Source organism: Typha angustifolia, chromosome 2 (genome assembly GCF_048772165.1).
Source record: "Typha angustifolia cultivar Huaian chromosome 2, ASM4877216v1, whole genome shotgun sequence".
In the NCBI taxonomy this organism is placed as follows: domain Eukaryota; kingdom Viridiplantae; phylum Streptophyta; class Magnoliopsida; order Poales; family Typhaceae; genus Typha; species Typha angustifolia.
This window is the reverse complement of record NC_133240.1, coordinates 7,129,352-7,147,833: the sequence shown is the minus strand read 5'-3', so window position 1 is coordinate 7,147,833 and position 18,482 is coordinate 7,129,352. Positions and strand designations below refer to the sequence as shown.

Sequence of the window (18,482 nt, the reverse complement as noted above, 5' to 3'; positions counted from 1 at the left end):
AAATTAAATTCAAGTTTGCTCAGGCTCAAAAATGATTTAAAATTAATAAGGTTTGAAATTGCTAATTGAGCCGCTCGTTTAAGCTCGTTTAAGTTCGAAATTGGCTCGCGTTTGAAATTGGCTCGGATTGAAATTATTTTAATTCAAGCTTGATCACAAAAACAGGTTTGAAATTAATTTCAATCCAAGCTTGATTAGAGCTATGACTCGATCAAGCTCGGCTGGTTTACAACCCCGGTGATTTGTACGTGATTTTGCAATGAAAATATAAAATAGAAAAAAGTTGCAAAGTAACCGTTACCAAAATGGTTTATCCCGCAAAAGGCCCCCCAGTTTTCTCCTGCTCATTTTATTGGCTTTTTTTTCTTGTCATTGGAAAAGGAGGACAGGAGTGGGAACGCTCCGTCCCAAAGTATTATAGAATGATCTACTGATACTTCGCCTCTTCACCGTTTACCAAATGAAGACTTTTGGATCAGAGTCGCAGAATTCAATCCTCGTCCACATGAGAGAGAGAGACAGAGAGAGAGACTTGTCTCCTTAGAGGAGAGAGAGAGAGAGAGAGAGAGAGAGAGAGAGAGGTTGGAAGCAGCCGTAATTAAATTAATTGGGTGTGGGGGGAGGCCAGCGTCTCCTGACCGCGTGGGACGAGGACGAAGCAATTAAAGCTAGTGAAGCTGCGAACTCCTCAATTCGCCTTCGTCAATGGTTTCTCTTTGACTGCTCCCACTCGGAATTCTCCTGAAATTTCGCTTTTTTTTTCGTCTTCTGATCTCTTCTTAAAGCTGCTTGCTTCCTTCTTATTGTGTGTTTCCATCTGCTTCCACTTTATTATTGGAATCGCAGCTGAAATTCTCAGCGAGCTTTGCTCTCTGCGTCTTTGAGTAACTTTTCTTTGGCGTCTGGGTCTTGTTTCCCTTCAGTTGTTCTTTGGCTTCCTCCCTTTCCCTCTATTTAAATCGTCAATTTCCATCTATTTTATTCGTTCTTTGGACTTGGCTCTCCTGGTTTACGTCTTCTTTCGTGCCTTCTGGTTCCGTTCTCAATTGGGTTTTCGTTAATTTCTAATTACCTCGAAACTTTCTTCAAGAATCCCATCTTTTTCTTTAAAATTCCGGAACATCGTCTTGTTCGTTCTTTTGTTCATCTGGCGTCTCTCAAAATTTTCTCTTCCCAAGTTTCACCCATACACGAGCAATCGGGTAGGCACCTCTAGACTAATATAAAGATCGACTTTTGGAGGAATGGGTTGTTTTTGTTTCTTCAAGGAAAAGCCCAAGAGCAGAGTAGAGCAGAATTGTGCGCCGGTTTCAAATGTTAGCACGAGTAGGTCGGACGATTCAGGTGCTGCGAGGCCTACCAGCAAATCTTCGGCTTCGACATCCTCGCAGAGAAGTATACCGGCCTTATATGAGGAGAGGGCTCACAATCTTCGCGTTTTTGAGCTCGTCGAGCTTGCGGCTGCTACCAATGGCTTCAGCAGAATGCTTAAGATTGGGGAAGGTGGTTTTGGGTGTGTTTATAAAGGTTACATTAAGTCTCTCAATGGAAAGGGGGATAAGATTCTAGTTGCCATAAAGCAGCTTAACCAACGAGGATTGCAGGTAGTTTACATTTCATTCTTCTTTAAAGTCTTTATCAAACTTATCAGTATTCCATGATCATTATGTTGTTAAATTTGCAAGCAAAAGCAGCAACCTACCAACTTGATTTTACTTCTTAGAGCTTTTAGGGAAGTGAAGATGTCACGTTGGCTGCTGTTGTGTATCGAAAATTAGTCTTGCAAGCAGCAATTTGAATTCTTTCATACGTAGTAGTAGTACTCCACGATTATACTGGACAAAAATAAGGCCAAGATGAAGAAATCTCCATTCAGTAATTCCGCTAGGCTTTTCATACATCCTTTAGGCTGTTCATTACAATGTGGGTACAGAGTCCAATTAATGAGTGACTAACTCTATTGGAGTTGCTTTCCAGAGATTATGTGTTACATTTCACTAATTTCTTTTGAGGATCATAAGCGAATGTTCACTATAACTCCTAACATGGAAATGGATATTGTGCTCAATGACTAGAAGCTCTCTCTTCAATATCTTATCTTTTTTTTTTATTTATAAATTTCGCTATTTCTTTTTACTTTGTTTCACTTTTTTATTTTAAAAAAAAGTCTACGCTTTCTTTGTCTTTCTATCATTCTTAATGAGTAGTTATTGTTTCATTTAGTGGGCTGTGATTTATACTCTTTTCTTTTTAGGGGCATAAACAATGGTTGGCAGAAGTTCAATTTCTGGGTGTTGTTGAGCACCCAAATCTTGTAAAGCTCATTGGATATTGTGCTGATGATGGTGAAAGAGGGACCCAGAGGTTGCTAGTCTACGAGTATATGCCCAACAAAAGTTTAGAAGATCATTTATTCAGCCGGTTTGCTCCTCCTATTCCCTGGAAATTAAGACTACAGATAATTTTAGGTGCAGCCAAGGGATTAGCTTATCTGCATGAAGGGTTAGAAGTTCAGGTTTCATCTAAACTTTTTGTTTCTTAACTCAGTTTCCATATTCATTTATGTTTTTTTTACTGTGTTTTTCTGTTATGGCAAACAATGCTGTTGTTGATGTGACCAAATGCTTGAAGTACATATAATATATTAATCTGTGATGATAGATTGACCACATATACTATAAAAGCAGAATGCCTGCCTTTTGTTTATATTGGCGTCAGCTGATCCTAGCAACATGAATATGTGATTACTGAACCACAGTTCTGATTTAAATTTAAGACTCTTTAGCAAACATTAGCATATTAAGCTTTAAAAAACTATACTCTCTTTTTGATATAGATGTATGTCAACATTAGATGAACTGGTGAGGTCCAGATTCACATTGGTATATCTAAGATTAGATTGTATGGTATATCAATTTCTGATCCTAGAACGGTATCCTATTCGTTATTTAAACATATTTGATTTTGAACATCAACATGTCAACTATATTATAACATTTTATGCATTCATTGTCTGACTTGAGGGAATGGTTTCTCATAGTTGATTTCTTTCCACAATATTTATTATAAAATTCTTTAAAAATGCTGTCAGCTTCAAATCCTTGTCGTGTCAGTACTTTAATATTTCCTTATGTTCAGCTCATCAATTGTTGGTTCAACCTGACTCTTATTAAATGAGCTGGATGTGAGCTCAAATATTAATCTTCTTTAAATAAATGAGCCCAGGTTGGTCGCTTGAGCCTGGATTGGTTTAAGCTTGTCTAGGTATATACCATGAATATTTATATAGTGAATTTATGGATTAGTTGCCATTAACACAGTTGATGGAGAGATATGTTAACTTGTAAGTGACTCATGACCATGAGGGTAGAATGTCTCTGTGAGCACAAAATATTGTTCCTTCTCTCCTACTTGAGCCGAGCTTGTTCTTGGAGAAAGTTGAGCTTGAAAACTCTCTTTACTAGCTTGTCTCAAGATCGAGCTGACCTTAGCTCTATTTGTTTTAAGATCCTCTTTCAAATCAAGTGATAACTCCTTCATCCCATGTTAATCTCACATTCTCCCAGAGGACCCAGGTTATTTAAATGACTCAGAATTGGTACAATATGTGCATCCCCATTGTATCTTCTACTGAGAGTAAGAAAAAATAGTTGACCACATAAAACTGGAAATAACTGTTGATACAACTCTCAAGCAATTGTACGGTTCAAAAGGTTTATAATATTCATATTATGGATAACCTGATTTCCTAGGTGATACTTTTGATGATAAAGTATGTAAGTTGATTCTTTATAGGCATATATCATTTCCTAGAAAATAAGTCACTTGATTGCATGGCTTCTTCACTCTATAGATGAAAAGGCAGGACTGAGTTTTTTATTCAGTATTTTGTTATCTGTATTCTGGTTTGGCTATTACCTCTGTTTCCTTCTTTAAGCTTTTTGTGTACTGCTTTCTCGAGAACTACAAAAGGTTTTTGAGATTGACCTTCTATTTCAGCAGGTGATATTTCGAGATTTCAAAGCATCTAATATTCTATTGGATAAGGAGTTTAATGCAAAATTATCAGATTTTGGCCTAGCAAGGGAGGGTCCAACAGACGGAAATACTCATGTTTCTACGGCGGTATGTCTATAATTGCACATCCAATCTGCTAAATCAGCCACTTTAGTGTAATTATGTTACTCTTCAGGTAATCCACTTGGAATTTGGATATTCAAGTGTGATTTAATGCACTTACCATCTAACCTTCATGTAACTTTTTGTTTAGAATGTGAGTTCACCTCTTCATGAAAAAATGGCTAAAAGGAGTCAAAGTTCTTTTTCTTGTCTGAGATAACAACTGAAGTTTCTAGAAGTCAATTAATTGATCTACTATGAATATGCAGTATCTTTATATTACACAGGCTCAGTAGATAACAAATGATAAAACTATGATCATGGATGATTTTCCTTAATTACATAAGATTTCTTTTACTAGTTATATGCCCTTTACTGTTGATTCTCTCTGATAATGAATGGGATTCAAAGAACAGGATCATTATTCTGTCTCTCTACTCACAAAAACTTTAAAGAAAAAGAAACATCACAAAAATAAAATTAAGCTTGGTAGGGACTTGTAATGAACTCTCTTGATATTGTCTGCATAGGATCATTGAAAGGGTGAAACTTATTTTAAGTTATGGACTGGTCCTATTCTGGTACTTCTTCAATTGGCCTTTGAAATAACTTAATTCAATGCTTTGTAGCTTCAGAGCATCCAACCAGGATCCTACACTAATATGTGTCGAAATGATTCGAAACCAATTGGTCTCAATGTAATCCATATGTTACTTAGGTAGCTAAAGTAGGAAAGGATTTTAAAGAATTAGTGGTGTACCTGTTCAGTGCTCACTCTCTGATTCTTTGAATACAATGGTCCTGGAGTATCTTACTTGTATAAAATGTGGAAGGATGTCATTATGCTTGATACCGCATATCAGTTCAAGTACATAATTTCAAATACATGCATATATCTGCCATTTATTATTATTATTTTGTGATGCAACTACATATAGTGGAAGATTTGAGGGTGTTAAAATGTAAAATCTCACCTTGTAAATTTAGATTGATGGTAGGTGATGCTTTTCCCTTTATATGAACCTCTCTCAGATGCTAACTTTTGCTATCATCCAGAAAATATCTGAAACTAATTCTTATTTCTCTGGTGTTCACTTGACTTAATTAGGTGGTAGGGACCTATGGGTATGCAGCCCCTGACTACATCGAGACTGGCCATCTCACTGTGAAGAGTGATATATGGAGCTTCGGCGTGGTGCTATATGAAATTCTTACAGGCAGGCGTGCACTAGAGAGGAACCGCCCACATGATGAACAGAAGCTTTTGGATTGGGTGAAGCAATTTCCTGCAGATAATAGGAACTTTAGCATGATTATCGATCCGAAACTGAGAAACCAGTATTCCTTGAAGGCTGCACGGGAAGTAGCTAAGCTTGCTGATAGTTGCCTTGTTAAGAATCCTAAAGATCGTCCGAGTATGAGCGAAGTTGTAGAAAGATTGAAACAAGCCATGAAAATGGAGCCGGTGGACGAGCGTGCTGTTTCAGCTAACCCAGATAGGGGAACGAGAAGCAACCCAGCGCCTTCGAGGAGGTGAATGCTTCACCTAGCTAGTCTGCATCAAAACATCTTTACAATTGGCAGAGTGGAGATATTACGCGCCCGAATTTCAAGTGCTTCAAAATACAGTGAGATGATGAGGTGACATCATCAGGTTTCCTACCTGTACATTAAAATCAATGCTTAAAAGAATAAATAAGAAAGCAATCAATGCTTTGATCCTTTTATTTTCCACGTTGAAGTCTATTTGTGCTGGATTTGGAACCAGGATACTTCATTAGAGTCAGATAGTCTTTGTTTTTACTAGGTCTACTATATCATCTTTTCCAATGCAAGATGGTTTCATGGGATGAATACTCTTGGTTACTATGACCTACTGTTTCAATTTGACCTCTGAATTTGCGTCGGCAGACTTCCATTTGGATTACTTAAAAAATTTCCTTATATCAAATGTTGATATGTAATTCTGCTGTCTTGGTTGTCACATTAAAGTAAAAGTATCTTTGCCCATTATTTGTTTTGATCTTCTCTTCTCATCTTCTGATATCTTGACCTTTTCTTTTAATATATTGACTACTTGCTTGCTTACTATTGTTCTAATATATCCTCTGCGAGATGCTCTGCAATCTTTATTTTTCTCCTTGTCGACAAGAAATTGCAGTCTGTCAAAAGATGTAGCTATGGGTTTGTTGATCGGATGGCTGTGGACGTGATGATTCACTGTTTTGTTTTCTTGGTCTTAGTTATTTTAAATTTTTAATCATGTTGGAATATCATGTATTGTAATTTAAAAAAAGAGAGTTAATTACACTTATAATTCTTTATATATATTTTTTCGTTTTTGTGACTTTTCTATTAAATAAGAGTAAAATAGTTCCTAATAAAGTTTAGGAGGTAAATGTGTCTGGAAAAATAAACGAGAGGTTTATGTGAAAATCAATAATAGTTTAAGGGGTCTAAACATAATTATTCCTAAAATGATAATAAAAGGTCTAAAATCTGAATCTGAGTCCCATACATTTAACATAACGGGTCGGATCCAGAACAAGAACCAATATATTCTAGAGGGTGAAAACGGATCGGATTTATTCGATTCGACTAGCTACCCGACTGGGGTCGGATTGGATATGAATCAAAATATTTTACTCGGACTGGATTCAGATACGAATATGGATAGCAATTTATTAAAATATCCAGATCCGAATACGTATACGGGTAAATCATATTTTTTTCGGCGGATATCAAATATCCGAATACCTGTATAATATATTATAGTAATGTTCTAACAAACATCCTATCCTACCCTTAATACCTAACCCGATCCGTTAACATAAATAAAACCCTTACCCTAACTAGTAACTAATCAATAGTCAACTTGTAACAACCCAATCTTAAAAAAAAAAAAAAAAAAAAAAAAAAAAAAAAAAAAAAATCTGGGCACGACGCGACCGGCCACACTGTGGCCGGCCTTGTGCCCATGCAAGCTGCGCATGCAGCTTGCGTGGTGGGGGCGCCACGTGCTCGCTGCCGCTGCCGCAGCCAATGGGCTGCGACCAGCTGGCCGCGGCGGGCCCCGGCGCCGCCGCAAACCGCCCCCCCCTCACCGCCTTCCCTCTCTCTCTTTAAATCTCTCTCTCTCTCTCTCCCGTTTGGTCTCTCTCTAAACCTCTCTCTCTCTCTCTCTCTCTCTCTCTCTCGCCGAGGCCGGACTATCGCCGTCGCCGCCACCTCCACGAGCGCCGGTGAGCTCTTTCTCCTCCTCTCTCTTCTTCTCTCTTCTTCTCTCTCTCTCTCTCTCTCTCTTTCTCTTTTTCTTACCTTGGGCTCGGGCTCGTCGGAGCCGAGCCGCCGGCGAGAGGCCGGCAGCTGGCTGGCCACCAGCTGCTGGTGCCCTCCCCGCCGGCCCGGGTCCACACCTCCCTCCTCCTTCTTCCCTTCTTCTCTTTCTTTTCTTCTCTTCTTCTTCTTCTTCCTTTCTTCCTTCTTCTTTCTTCTTCTTCATCTTCCTCAGCTATTTCCCTTCTGCAATAGTGCTGGGCTCGGCCCAGCACTGTGGCAAGGGATTGCTCCCTTTTTAATTTGTTTATATTAATTATATGATTTAGTTTTTAAAATTTAGGTGAATCAGTTATCTGGACGATAGATTATTTTAATAATTTATACTCTCTAGCATAAGTATTAGTTAAGTATTATTAGTATAATAATTTATTAATTATAGTTATAAGTACTTGCATATGATTATATATAGTATAACCACTGTTTATTAGATTAATACATGTAATCATATAGATAATAATCTTATATTTTATATAGTTAGTTTTATTAAAAATAATTAAATTTTATAAGTTTCTATTAATGTTTATGTATGCTTATACATGCATATATTTAATACATTTGAGTATACAATGTGTTTCTAGCAACTTATCATTATTATTATATATTATTTTCTATGCAATAAAATGCTGAGCTCAGATAATCATTTTTATATTTATGAATAATAATTAATATATGTATGATTAGTAACTAGTTAAGTAAAAGTAATAATTGCCATATAATTGAATAAGGTTATCATAATTATATATATATAAGGTATATCAAGTTATTTAATAAAATCAAATAATTTATTATATTTTACACCAATGAATTCTAAATGGGATAAACGGCTAACATCATATTATTTAAATATTTTCAGACTCCGAACCCTCTTATTTGAGACCCCGTGGACCTTGCTAGCGATGAGTGTCACTCGGTTACCTGACGGACGTGAGAGATGCGTGGTTTGTATCTTCTGATCAGACTGTGAGTAGTCTTATCCCCTAGATCCCTTTCTCAAATTAGGATTTATTATATATTATGTACATGCATGTTTTGGCCTCCAGCATGATTATATGACTTTATATAGAGATGATTTCAGTCGAGCATATATTTTATCATGCATTTGATTAGACTGATCTGGGATATGAGTACATTGGTGATATATAGAGATGATTGGAGATGATTATGCTATTATGGTTTTATGTCGGGATGATCTCTATCATGAGTATGCATGTGATAGATTAGCATGAGTATGCATGTGTTAGATACATGGTTGGAGTTTGCATTACATCATTTTTCTCTCGGCTTCTTTACCACCTAAATTCCTGAGTTGTATGATCTGTTGTCGTACTGGATATATGCATATGATTTATCATGTATAGGAAATCATAAAAGTACATGTGTATGTGATGTGATGTGATGTGATGTGATGTGATGGCTGGAACGGTATCTGGTCCGGACTGGTACTGGACATACTCTTAGCGTATGGCAGAGTATGGTGATGGCTGATAGTTGTACTCTTAGCGTATGATAGGGTACAACTATCATTGATATATCCTTAGCGTATGGCAGGGTATGATTACTTTCTTCAGAGATACCCTTAGCGTATGGCAGGGTATGATTTATCTATAGAGATACTCTTAGCGTATGATAGGGTATGCTCTGAGCTTGTGACATGATGTGTATCGAGTTTGGGGCCGGGTACCGTAGTCCAGCATGGTGGATGATATTCAGAGTTGAGACGGATGATTGTGATAGTGAGAGATATGTGAATTATATCTGGCTCTGACATATATGATTATCTAGTAGTTGGCATGCATCATGCATCATCATTGTTGTGACTAGTATCATTGGATCATAATTGTTATACATGATATGGTGTTATATTCGGTGATGTTATATGGTAATTTCATCATGTTATAAAATTTCGGTTGAGGATATAGTATGGTCATTCATGAGAATTGATTTCATTCATATATATGTCATTGAGGATACATATATATATATGTTCATACATGACATCATACTGCTTTCTAATTCATATTATCCAGTACATGATTTACTCTTTGTTTGGTATTACTGATTCGGGGTAAGATCTATTCACTGAGCCTTTTGCTCATGACTCTCTTTATTTCTTTTCTAACCCCTCAGATTTGTGGTACGTGATAGCAACCTGAGATATCTTGAGAAGATATTTTAAAGTGATGATGAGATGAGCTATTGATGCGAGACGGTATGGAAGATAGTTTAACCAGACATTGAGTTACATCGTTGTTTGCTATATTTGTACCTTATTGTATCAGATGATGAGTTATATAGTATATGTCAGATTTTTATAGCACTCGTGTATCAGTTGTTTAGTTATATCTTGATGGTTTGTTGTGGCCTGTATGGGTCCTACCAGATTATATAGCGGTCTAGTGTTTATCATTGTGGACTTGGATATTCATATGTTAACAGATTTATTTGATTGATAGTACGATTTATTCGATGATGGATTATGTGATCATGGATATATTAGTAGGTGTTATTTGATAATGTCATGTTTATAGGTGCACAGGAGAGTATCTATGCGTGACGGGCCCCGCCCGACCTGTCTTGTGCGCCGCGCGTGCTGTGTGGGCGCGTGGGCGTGCACGTGCCGTGCCGGGTGGGGGCGTTACACAACTCCTCATCTCTTCACCATCAAGTTGACGCACTCAATTTTTTCTTCGTCACTCTCTTTGGCGATTCATCGACGCCCGTGCCCCGCCTCACTATTTTCGAAGAATCGATTTGGGGACGTCATTGTGTCATCCCCCTTCTCGATCCCTCCGATCACCACCATCATTGCCGGGTAGTTCTATCTCGATCTTTGCCACCTGGGCCGACACCAGCAGTGATCCTCTTATAGACCCAACTATCCTTTTTACTAACACTAGCAAACAGTGCTCCCCTGCCAGACCCAACTTCGGTGACTCTGATAACTCCAACCATTCGATGCCATCCTCATCTCTCTTCCTTCTTTGACTTAGTAGTAGTTCTAATTCAATTCAAGTCTTCCATATTAGTGTGAACACATAAAGATGTGATCAATACGAACATAGAAAGATCACTTGGGAATTGAAATACCGTCTCCAATATATACATGGGCACGAAGATGACACCAGCAAAAAGGGAGGTGAAATATTGAATAGCACTAAAACAAATTAGACTTGCACGCAGTTATGAGGTTGTTGGGATGATAGATATGGACACAGTGATCTTATATTTTTGGACAGATACTAGTTTGTTATATTTTTAGAATTTGTGGTCTTATGCGGTAGTGAATTATAATTTTATATTCTTTTTGTTATATATAAGCATGAATATAGTAATATTTTATATATAGACGCTAAGTAATAGATTCATTTTTGTATTTGTATCCGTTTATGATTTAACTTTTTATCCGGTTTGTATTCACATCCGGTTAAGATTCAATTCTTGTCCAATTAAAATTCGATTTGTATCTAATTCGTATTCATATCTGTTTTATATCCTATCAATATTCTTAGTTACGATATAGTTTTACATTTTGCTACTTGTCAAATAGATACAGACATTTTTCACTAAACTTTGGGAATTCGGATTCGGATCCGTGTTTGATAAGATCCGTAGTTTAAAGCGATATATCGATCGACAATAGGACTTCGAAGATTTGAGCTCGGTTTCGACCGTATGGAGAAGAAGCTGACGCTGCTTCAAACAGTGACGGCGGCGGGAGTCTTCTCCGCCGTCTCCTTCTGGTGAGACGACGACGTCATTGTCTCCTTTCTTAGGGTTAGAGTTTTCTTCCTCTCACGCTCTCCAGTGTTGGAATTCGTCAGGTATGGTTTCATGTTTGGGAGGGAATCCGCTCGTAAGGAGCTCAGCGGACTAATCGAAGACCTCCGTCGCAGCGATGGCGGAACCGGGACCACATCAAAGAGTTCCTGAGAGGCGATGAGGTATAATTCTTTCTCCACTTGTTGTTCCAAGGATCAAGACCTCTTTAATGGGAAATCTGATGGTTTTTCTAGGGTTTTATCGGAGTTAAATTTGGTTCCATTTTTGTGCAAGAAGGTTGACATGAGGTGCAAATTGTTGTCAAGTATAGTTCAACTTTGTCTAATGGTTCGATATTTTTGTTCTTCATCTATACAAATTCGTTTCTTCCATTCAACACTTTATAACGTAAAGATTCGTATTGATTGTTACCTTTGGTGTTTATAATGTGATGCATTATCATAAACAAACAACATAAATTGATCAGAGAGAATTGAGTTAGATGCCCATTTGATGAAAGCATGCTGAACTGCCAAAGCTCTATCTTTAGAGTAGATTCATGCGTTAGTTACAAAATTAATCTGCTAGGTAAAATATAACAAGTTTCCCATGCCATAAACTGATTAATTATACATAAAATATACTGGGAAAGTGTGAACTCCACACCCTCTGGTCTGCCGGGCACTTTAATGTTGAATTAGTAAAAGAAATGCAAATGTGGCTTCTCCATGGCAGGACAGACCAGAATAAAGTGGTGGTGCCGGACAGATTAAATCTGGAGCATAGCTGAAGCTAGTATTTCTGTATCATGTGGCTTATTTTATTTTGATCATGGTCATTGTTTTGGCTTTTATAATTCTGGGTGTCTGGTTATGTAGTATCTGCGCGTTAAATTTGTAGGAGGTTGCGGTTGTGTGAATGTTGGTTGGCTGTGGTTTAGATTCTGGTGTTTTGCTGGATGGTCAGTGTGTATGTTATGCCTTTTGGCCTATATGTGTAGGTCGGAGCTTTTTTAACTTTAGAATGAAATAGGGTCTATGACCTTTTGCTAACAAAAAAAAAAGAAGAAAAAAAAAAGAAAAGCAAATGTGGGAATAGAAGTTTTTACCAATTAACTCTCGTTAGGAGAGCCACCGAGCCACCCATTTTATGGACCGTCAAGGGATGTGTAGGCATCCCTTTGGTCTGTGCCGATGATTGTATTTTGGAAGAAGACAAATTTTGAGAAAAACCAGAAAATCCTTTCATAGATAAACAAAGAAATGAGATGAGTCATGGGGATATGAGCTATTTGTTTCTTTTTGAAATCAAGAATCAATATTAAATTTAATCAAATTCATAGAAGCTTTAGAAAGTAAATGTTACCATAAAATGGGTGCATGTATGTTGGTGGTTTGAAGCATGAACCTGCACGTGGTATAAAGCTGAATTCCCTTTGAAGGGATATATAGCAAAGCAAAAAAATTGAACAAATTCTCTTGAACTGGTTAAGATTGTAGCTTTATTGTTACCATCTATTCAATCGATTCTAACTCCAAGATTTGTGATCTTTCCATCTCTCAGCTTTTGTTTGTACTCTTGTTTCTGCAATTGTTTGCACTGATGTTTTCTGTTTTACAGGCCTAGTCTATCCCATCAGATATTTCAAGATAATATTCCAATCAACAGCTTTGGTTGAATTTTATGCAATATAAATTTCACTAAATATGGATTAGAATTTTTTTGTACAACTCTGCAGCTATTGTAATTTTCTGCAACATGCATCATGTGTATTAGCCCATTTGGCCACATGTGATAGTCAAGTTGATGTCAATCTATGAAGCATCTGATGGCCATGTAGGGTTACACTAGAGTTTGCACTCAGATGCCAATAATTTCAATGTCATGAAATTCATCAATCCAGACATAAATTCATATGCATGCTCCATCCTTGGTCATTGGTTTAAGTATTACATTACATGCAAAATGAGAACTTTCTTGTTCTTTACGACCAATGGAAAATAGTTTTGTAAATCATAAATGTTGCAGTGTGTTATAATCCTTTGACTCATGAAGTTCGCTGCACAACTAATATGTTGTTTTTCAGGTTTTGCCAGTCGTTGCTACTCCGAACAATGAGACTCCAGCAGTTAAAAGGGGGAAAAAAAAAGACGAGAAATCTAACCTTGGACAATGAGAAACTTGGAATCTGAGGAGCCTACTGTAATCAGGAACGGGGAGTCCAATTGCCTGTTATACTGTTGTTTTATACCTCTCTATTTCATGTTTGTGATAAATCCCAGAAATTTTTAACTTTGCTGGCATAATTGCATGCTTTCTTCCTCTTATTGGATTAGCTTGTGAATTTCCCACATCACGCAAATAGCTTTATATATATAATCTCACAGGGTCTCTAACAGGAGCAAATACCATACACATATTTGTATTACCAATTGTCTCACTGCAATCAAGTGAGTGATATTTATGTTAAGAGAAATTCGATTTGTTGATTGCTGCCAATGCAGCCTTTGTTTTAAAGATCACATTTATCAAGAAGATGTTAACAGTAGAAGATCATAAGCTAATAATAGGGCAGACAAATTTACTATTTCTCTGATAGATAAGTTGGATAATTGAGCCAATTTTCTTAAAGAATGGATTATAATGAGCCTAAATTATAAGCATATAATGTTTCAACACTAAAAATTATTCTCAATATTTATGGGGAATTTAAATTTTTGACTTCTGTGATGAGCTAATAAAACTCAAATAATTTGACTATTCTAGTTATCTAGGATCGGATTGGGATCCTAATTCAATACCAGTTAGCGTAAAAACCATGGGCCGGGGCCTAAGCCCACGTCACGTGATATCTTCACCCACCTTTTTCTTCGTATTTGTGCCCCCATTATTCTGATCTCTGATAGGGAAGGACACGAGAGAAGAGAGAAGAGGGACGAAGAAAGGAGAGTCGAGATGATCTACCGTAACTGGTCGCTGCTATCATCCACGGTGGTGATCTGGGGAAGCGTCGCCACCGTTGGACTCGCTGGAATCTTCCTCTTTGGTGGAAAGGTACGGGTTTTCCCCTCTTTTCGGCCGTTGTTTGATAATTTGGTGTTAGGGTTTTGATGATTTTTGTGTATACCTCGTCTGTCCTCCAGATCGTTCGATTGATTATCCCGTGACCGCTGGATTTGGTGTCTAGGTTTTTTTGTTTTTGTTTTTAAAAAAAAGTAATTAGTGAGTTCGAACAGGTGATTTTGACTGTGCCCATCTTAGATTTTGGGCTTTATTCTCGTGTTTTCGAGATTTTTATTTTCTTGTGTGCTCTCTTCTGCTGCTTTTGCTTTGGTTTGAGAATTTCTGTATATACTGATGCTTAGTCTGAAATGTGTGCAAATATTCATTTTTCTTTTGTCTTCTAGTTCTACAACGATTGCGAGCTGGTTGCAATACTAGTGTTTAATTGAAGCTGTTAGATATCTTTACTTTAACATTAGTTCACCGAATATAAGAGGCAGTTGATGAGGTGAAAGTGCTGAAATATACCTAGTAGATTATCTCATGTTCATTCGTCTCCTCCACATGAACAGTTTCTTTTACAATTAGTTCATCTCAGCAAAGAATTTATTGTGAAGCAGGCCCTTTTAGATCATTTGTATAAACCACTGAGCATTAAGAACTCTAGATCATTGAGTTTTAACTGAAGATCATTCTCATCTTTCCGGGAAAATGGTGGCAATGTTTCCTTTTCCCACAGTGAAATTAAGTAGGCCACGGTGCCTTTTCCTGAAAAGTTGACTTGGAATTTATGAGGAGAAAAGGAGGAAGTGCACTTGCCAATCTTAAGATCAAGCTCATGTTACTATTAGAGGTATCAGATGGTTTTTAAGTCCAAGAATGAAACCGTAGTGCACCTGAAATTGGGGGTAAAGGAGAAAAAGATTTCACAAAGTCAACCCCAATTAGATGGGGGCATAAAGATTTATTGTTGATGTTGTTGTTCTAACACTAACATGAAGCAGGCCTTTGTAACCTGAAGTTGTAGACTCGGGTAAATCTGTGAAAGTACACTATTTAACATGACCTTTTGAACTTTTTGTAGTTTAAATATCATCAAAGGCTACCAATTTTGTGAAATTGTGAGAACCATCTTGTTACCCAACCTCCTTCCTCATGATCTTCCTTGACAGTTTAGCTTCATGGTTCCTCAAACAAGTACCAATGTCTCGTTTCCTTTTGGAGAGTTACACTGATGAATTTATGGAGGTTAAAGTTTTCACTGAAAGCAGTAATGCAGTGGTTTTTCTTTTTTGGGAAGCTGAACTTGAGAAGGGAAAGCTGATGGATGCTGGAATATCATGCCTACAGTCTGAGGAGTAGGGATTCAACTATAATAAAATATAATATAGATATTTAGAAAAATTAAATAATGAAGAAATTGTCTTGGAAAACTATTTTCTATAGTAGGAGTTTGTACGCTGGGACTTAAGTTTGATATATAATATTACTTCCTTTTTTAAAATTTGCAAGTTTTTGTTGTTTTCTCACAAGCTTCAAAGATTGTACCTATAGATTAAAATCACTTTAGGAGAGACCATCTAATTCTTTAGAAGACCACTTGAATCCTAATCTTTTTTCATGAATAAGTTTTTCTCACTTGTTACTATCAAAAGTTATAATACGTTTTGTATGTTTTAGTGATACAATTTTATATACAGATTTATATCCTCTAAACTCTGGAGCATCATAATGCCACTAATTTCGTAATATTTTATAGGGATAATACACGAAGATCCGCTGAACTAATGATTATTTTCACATGCATCCCCTCATCTCTCTGTTTTTTTTACAAGTGACACTCATGATATTTTTAAATGAAAAAATCTAACGGCTAACTAACAGAAGAGTCATTTCGGAGTTTTTTTTTATATATATTTAAGGGGTCAATATATCACAAAAAATAAATAAGAGGGTGTACATGGAAATGAGCAGTTCATGGGATCTAGTTTTATTTTCTTTATTTCACATATATTCTTGGACTGAGTTTGTGAAGAGAAAGAACGATAGATGAGAGATGAGGTGAATAGTGGAGAGAAGAGGAAAATGGATGATTATATAGGAGGATGGTTGACTGATCAAACAGGGTTGTATGATGTGCAATATAGTAGGGAAAGAAATAGGTTGGAGCAGGTAGTATAGTACCTACCAACAAGTTTAAAAAAATGGTGGAGAAAAGGACATAATAGTGATGAAAAGAATGACATTGAATAGGCCGGCAAGTAGTTATAGGTGGCTGGAGAGGGATCGAGGAATAGAGAGAAGAGAAACGGGATAGTGGAAGGACAGATACCAAAATCATCTTTTTTTATTTCAAACATTTTCCTAAAATCTGCAGAAGTTGAGGCTCAGAACATGGTAGGTTGCACTTGTTTATATGTTTAATTACCACCTCATATTCTGGTAAAAGGGGCTTTATAAGGTCCAAAGCAGTTTGAGTTTGGAAAGTACCCTACTGTAATAAAATCAGTAGGGATATATGGGGTATTTCTGATCCCTCCCCCCTGCCCACCCCCCATTAATCAGTTGATAAAAGGGTTATTTTAAGCCAAAGCAGCTTATTTATTTGGGGTTACTTCCTAAGTTCATGAAGCACAAAATTTAAGTGCAGAGAAATAGAAGGATTCAATTAATAGGGAAATCCCATGTTTTATTTGCTAAACTAAAAAGAATCTTTAATAAGTGAAATTTGGTGATAATTGAAAATTTGAAATATAATCTTGTGATCGATCAATAACGGTTTGTCTTATACAAGCTTTATAAATTTTGGGTGGGGATTTTTTTCAAATCTAAGCGCCCCTTAGCTTTTTGCTGATGGGTGTTGTGAATATTCTATGGACTTCAGATAGTAATATTAAGATGCTTTTAAAAGGAGGAGTGATGTTTTATTTTCAGGAGAAGTTCCAAGATTACCTGAATCACGAAGGTGAAAGGCTCCGGCAGCAGGACAAAGCTATGATGGCTAGAACTAACAGAGCCTAAATGAGTTGCAAAGACAGTTTGTGAAAAGCATGGTTGTACTCTTCTTTTAGTTCTAAACCTTTTTTCTTTTGAGGAGTTTTATGTCTAATAAGTGGTGCTACAGTAACAACTTATCTGTGTGGTTGGTTACTTTACTTGCAACCTCATTTGGATTGTGGAACATGAGATAGTGCAGATGCTCAAAAGCTTATTATGAGTAAAAAAGGACCTTTTGGGCAATTCTTCATTCAAGTTCAACAGTATGATTGCAAGCCTGCAGTTAATTTATATAGGTTTATGCTCATCTTGCAAACTTGTCATTAGCTTCAAGTTTCTGTTTCCAGCTGAGATATTTCTTTAGTAAGCCAACAGAATAGTCGGCACACTCTTCTCACAAAAGCAAAGTAGGAGTCATGCTGTAGCTATTTCCTTGTTAATGGTTCCTTTGTGTAGTATAAATATTTTACAGTAATCTGCTCTTATTGCATTGGTATGTACTAGAAACCTAATAATTAGCCTTTTGCGAATATATTATATTCCTTTGCAGTTTGCAGTAGACTACATCAGTGGATAAGCTTGCTACCAAGTAAGTATAAACTGTTCAGCTTCCTTAAAGAGATCTGTACCTTAATTTTTGTGGCATCTTTCTTTCTACCATTTTAACCTTTGTCTTCTGTTTAAATGGATCTTGTCTCTGTTATTTAGATTAGTCTCTTCAAATGTGTCTCTTAAAAAGAACCATCTTTTCTTTTTATTCTTCCTGAACCTATGTGTATTTTTCTTTTTCTTTTTCTTTTTTATGAAGGCAATGTTATTAAAAACCTATGCACATATGTAATAGTCGTTAGACAAAGGTATTTTTGTCCTTTAGCTATTAAATGATTACATTTTTAATTCTCTACCAAAAAGCATTAAGGGGAGTTGGTGTAAATATAAGAAAGTGACATTTATGGCAAGATTATGTATCATTTTTCTTAACTTTGTCAGGTAAATAGATATAAAGCATGACCAAAGGTGAGTCAACTAACACTTATAAGATGTGAGCCTAGATACTACATAGGAGTATTAAAGCAAGTTATTATTTCTAGTCCATCTCTAACCTATGAAGCAAACATAAAATGTGACCAGGCTCAAATAAATGCAAGCTTGATTATTTTGGTTGGGTTTGGTGAGGAGATCTTGACCTAAATGTTTAGTTGTTCTTATTCTTCTTTCTCCTTTTAAGTACACAAGCTTGATGCTTTGGTTTAATTATAGATCAA

The 18,482-nt window shown here is 36.6% G+C and overlaps 2 protein-coding genes across 3 annotated transcripts; both read left to right on the top strand.

The window, feature by feature from the left end:
* Positions 1 to 395: 395 nt before the first annotated feature.
* LOC140769865 (probable serine/threonine-protein kinase PBL19) lies at positions 396 to 6,129 on the top strand. 2 transcript variants are annotated; one of them, XM_073110756.1, is made up of 4 exons: positions 396 to 1,604; positions 2,255 to 2,515; positions 4,000 to 4,125; positions 5,228 to 6,129. In XM_073110756.1, the coding sequence occupies exons 1-4, from the start codon at positions 1,245 to 1,247 to the stop codon at positions 5,654 to 5,656; spliced, it is 1,176 nt and encodes a 391-aa protein (XP_072966857.1). In that variant the 5' UTR covers positions 396 to 1,244; the 3' UTR covers positions 5,657 to 6,129. The 2 variants fall into 2 exon arrangements, with proteins under 2 accessions (XP_072966857.1, XP_072966865.1); XM_073110764.1 differs by having other exon boundaries at positions 397 to 1,604; positions 4,003 to 4,125.
* A 4,939-nt stretch (positions 6,130 to 11,068) lies between these two features.
* LOC140776393 (uncharacterized) lies at positions 11,069 to 17,460 on the top strand. The gene is made up of 4 exons (XM_073120093.1): positions 11,069 to 11,198; positions 11,280 to 11,399; positions 13,304 to 14,271; positions 17,155 to 17,460. Exons 1-2 carry the CDS (start codon positions 11,131 to 11,133, stop codon positions 11,386 to 11,388), a joined length of 177 nt encoding a protein of 58 aa, XP_072976194.1. The 5' UTR covers positions 11,069 to 11,130; the 3' UTR covers positions 11,389 to 11,399; positions 13,304 to 14,271; positions 17,155 to 17,460.
* Positions 17,461 to 18,482: the final 1,022 nt, after the last annotated feature.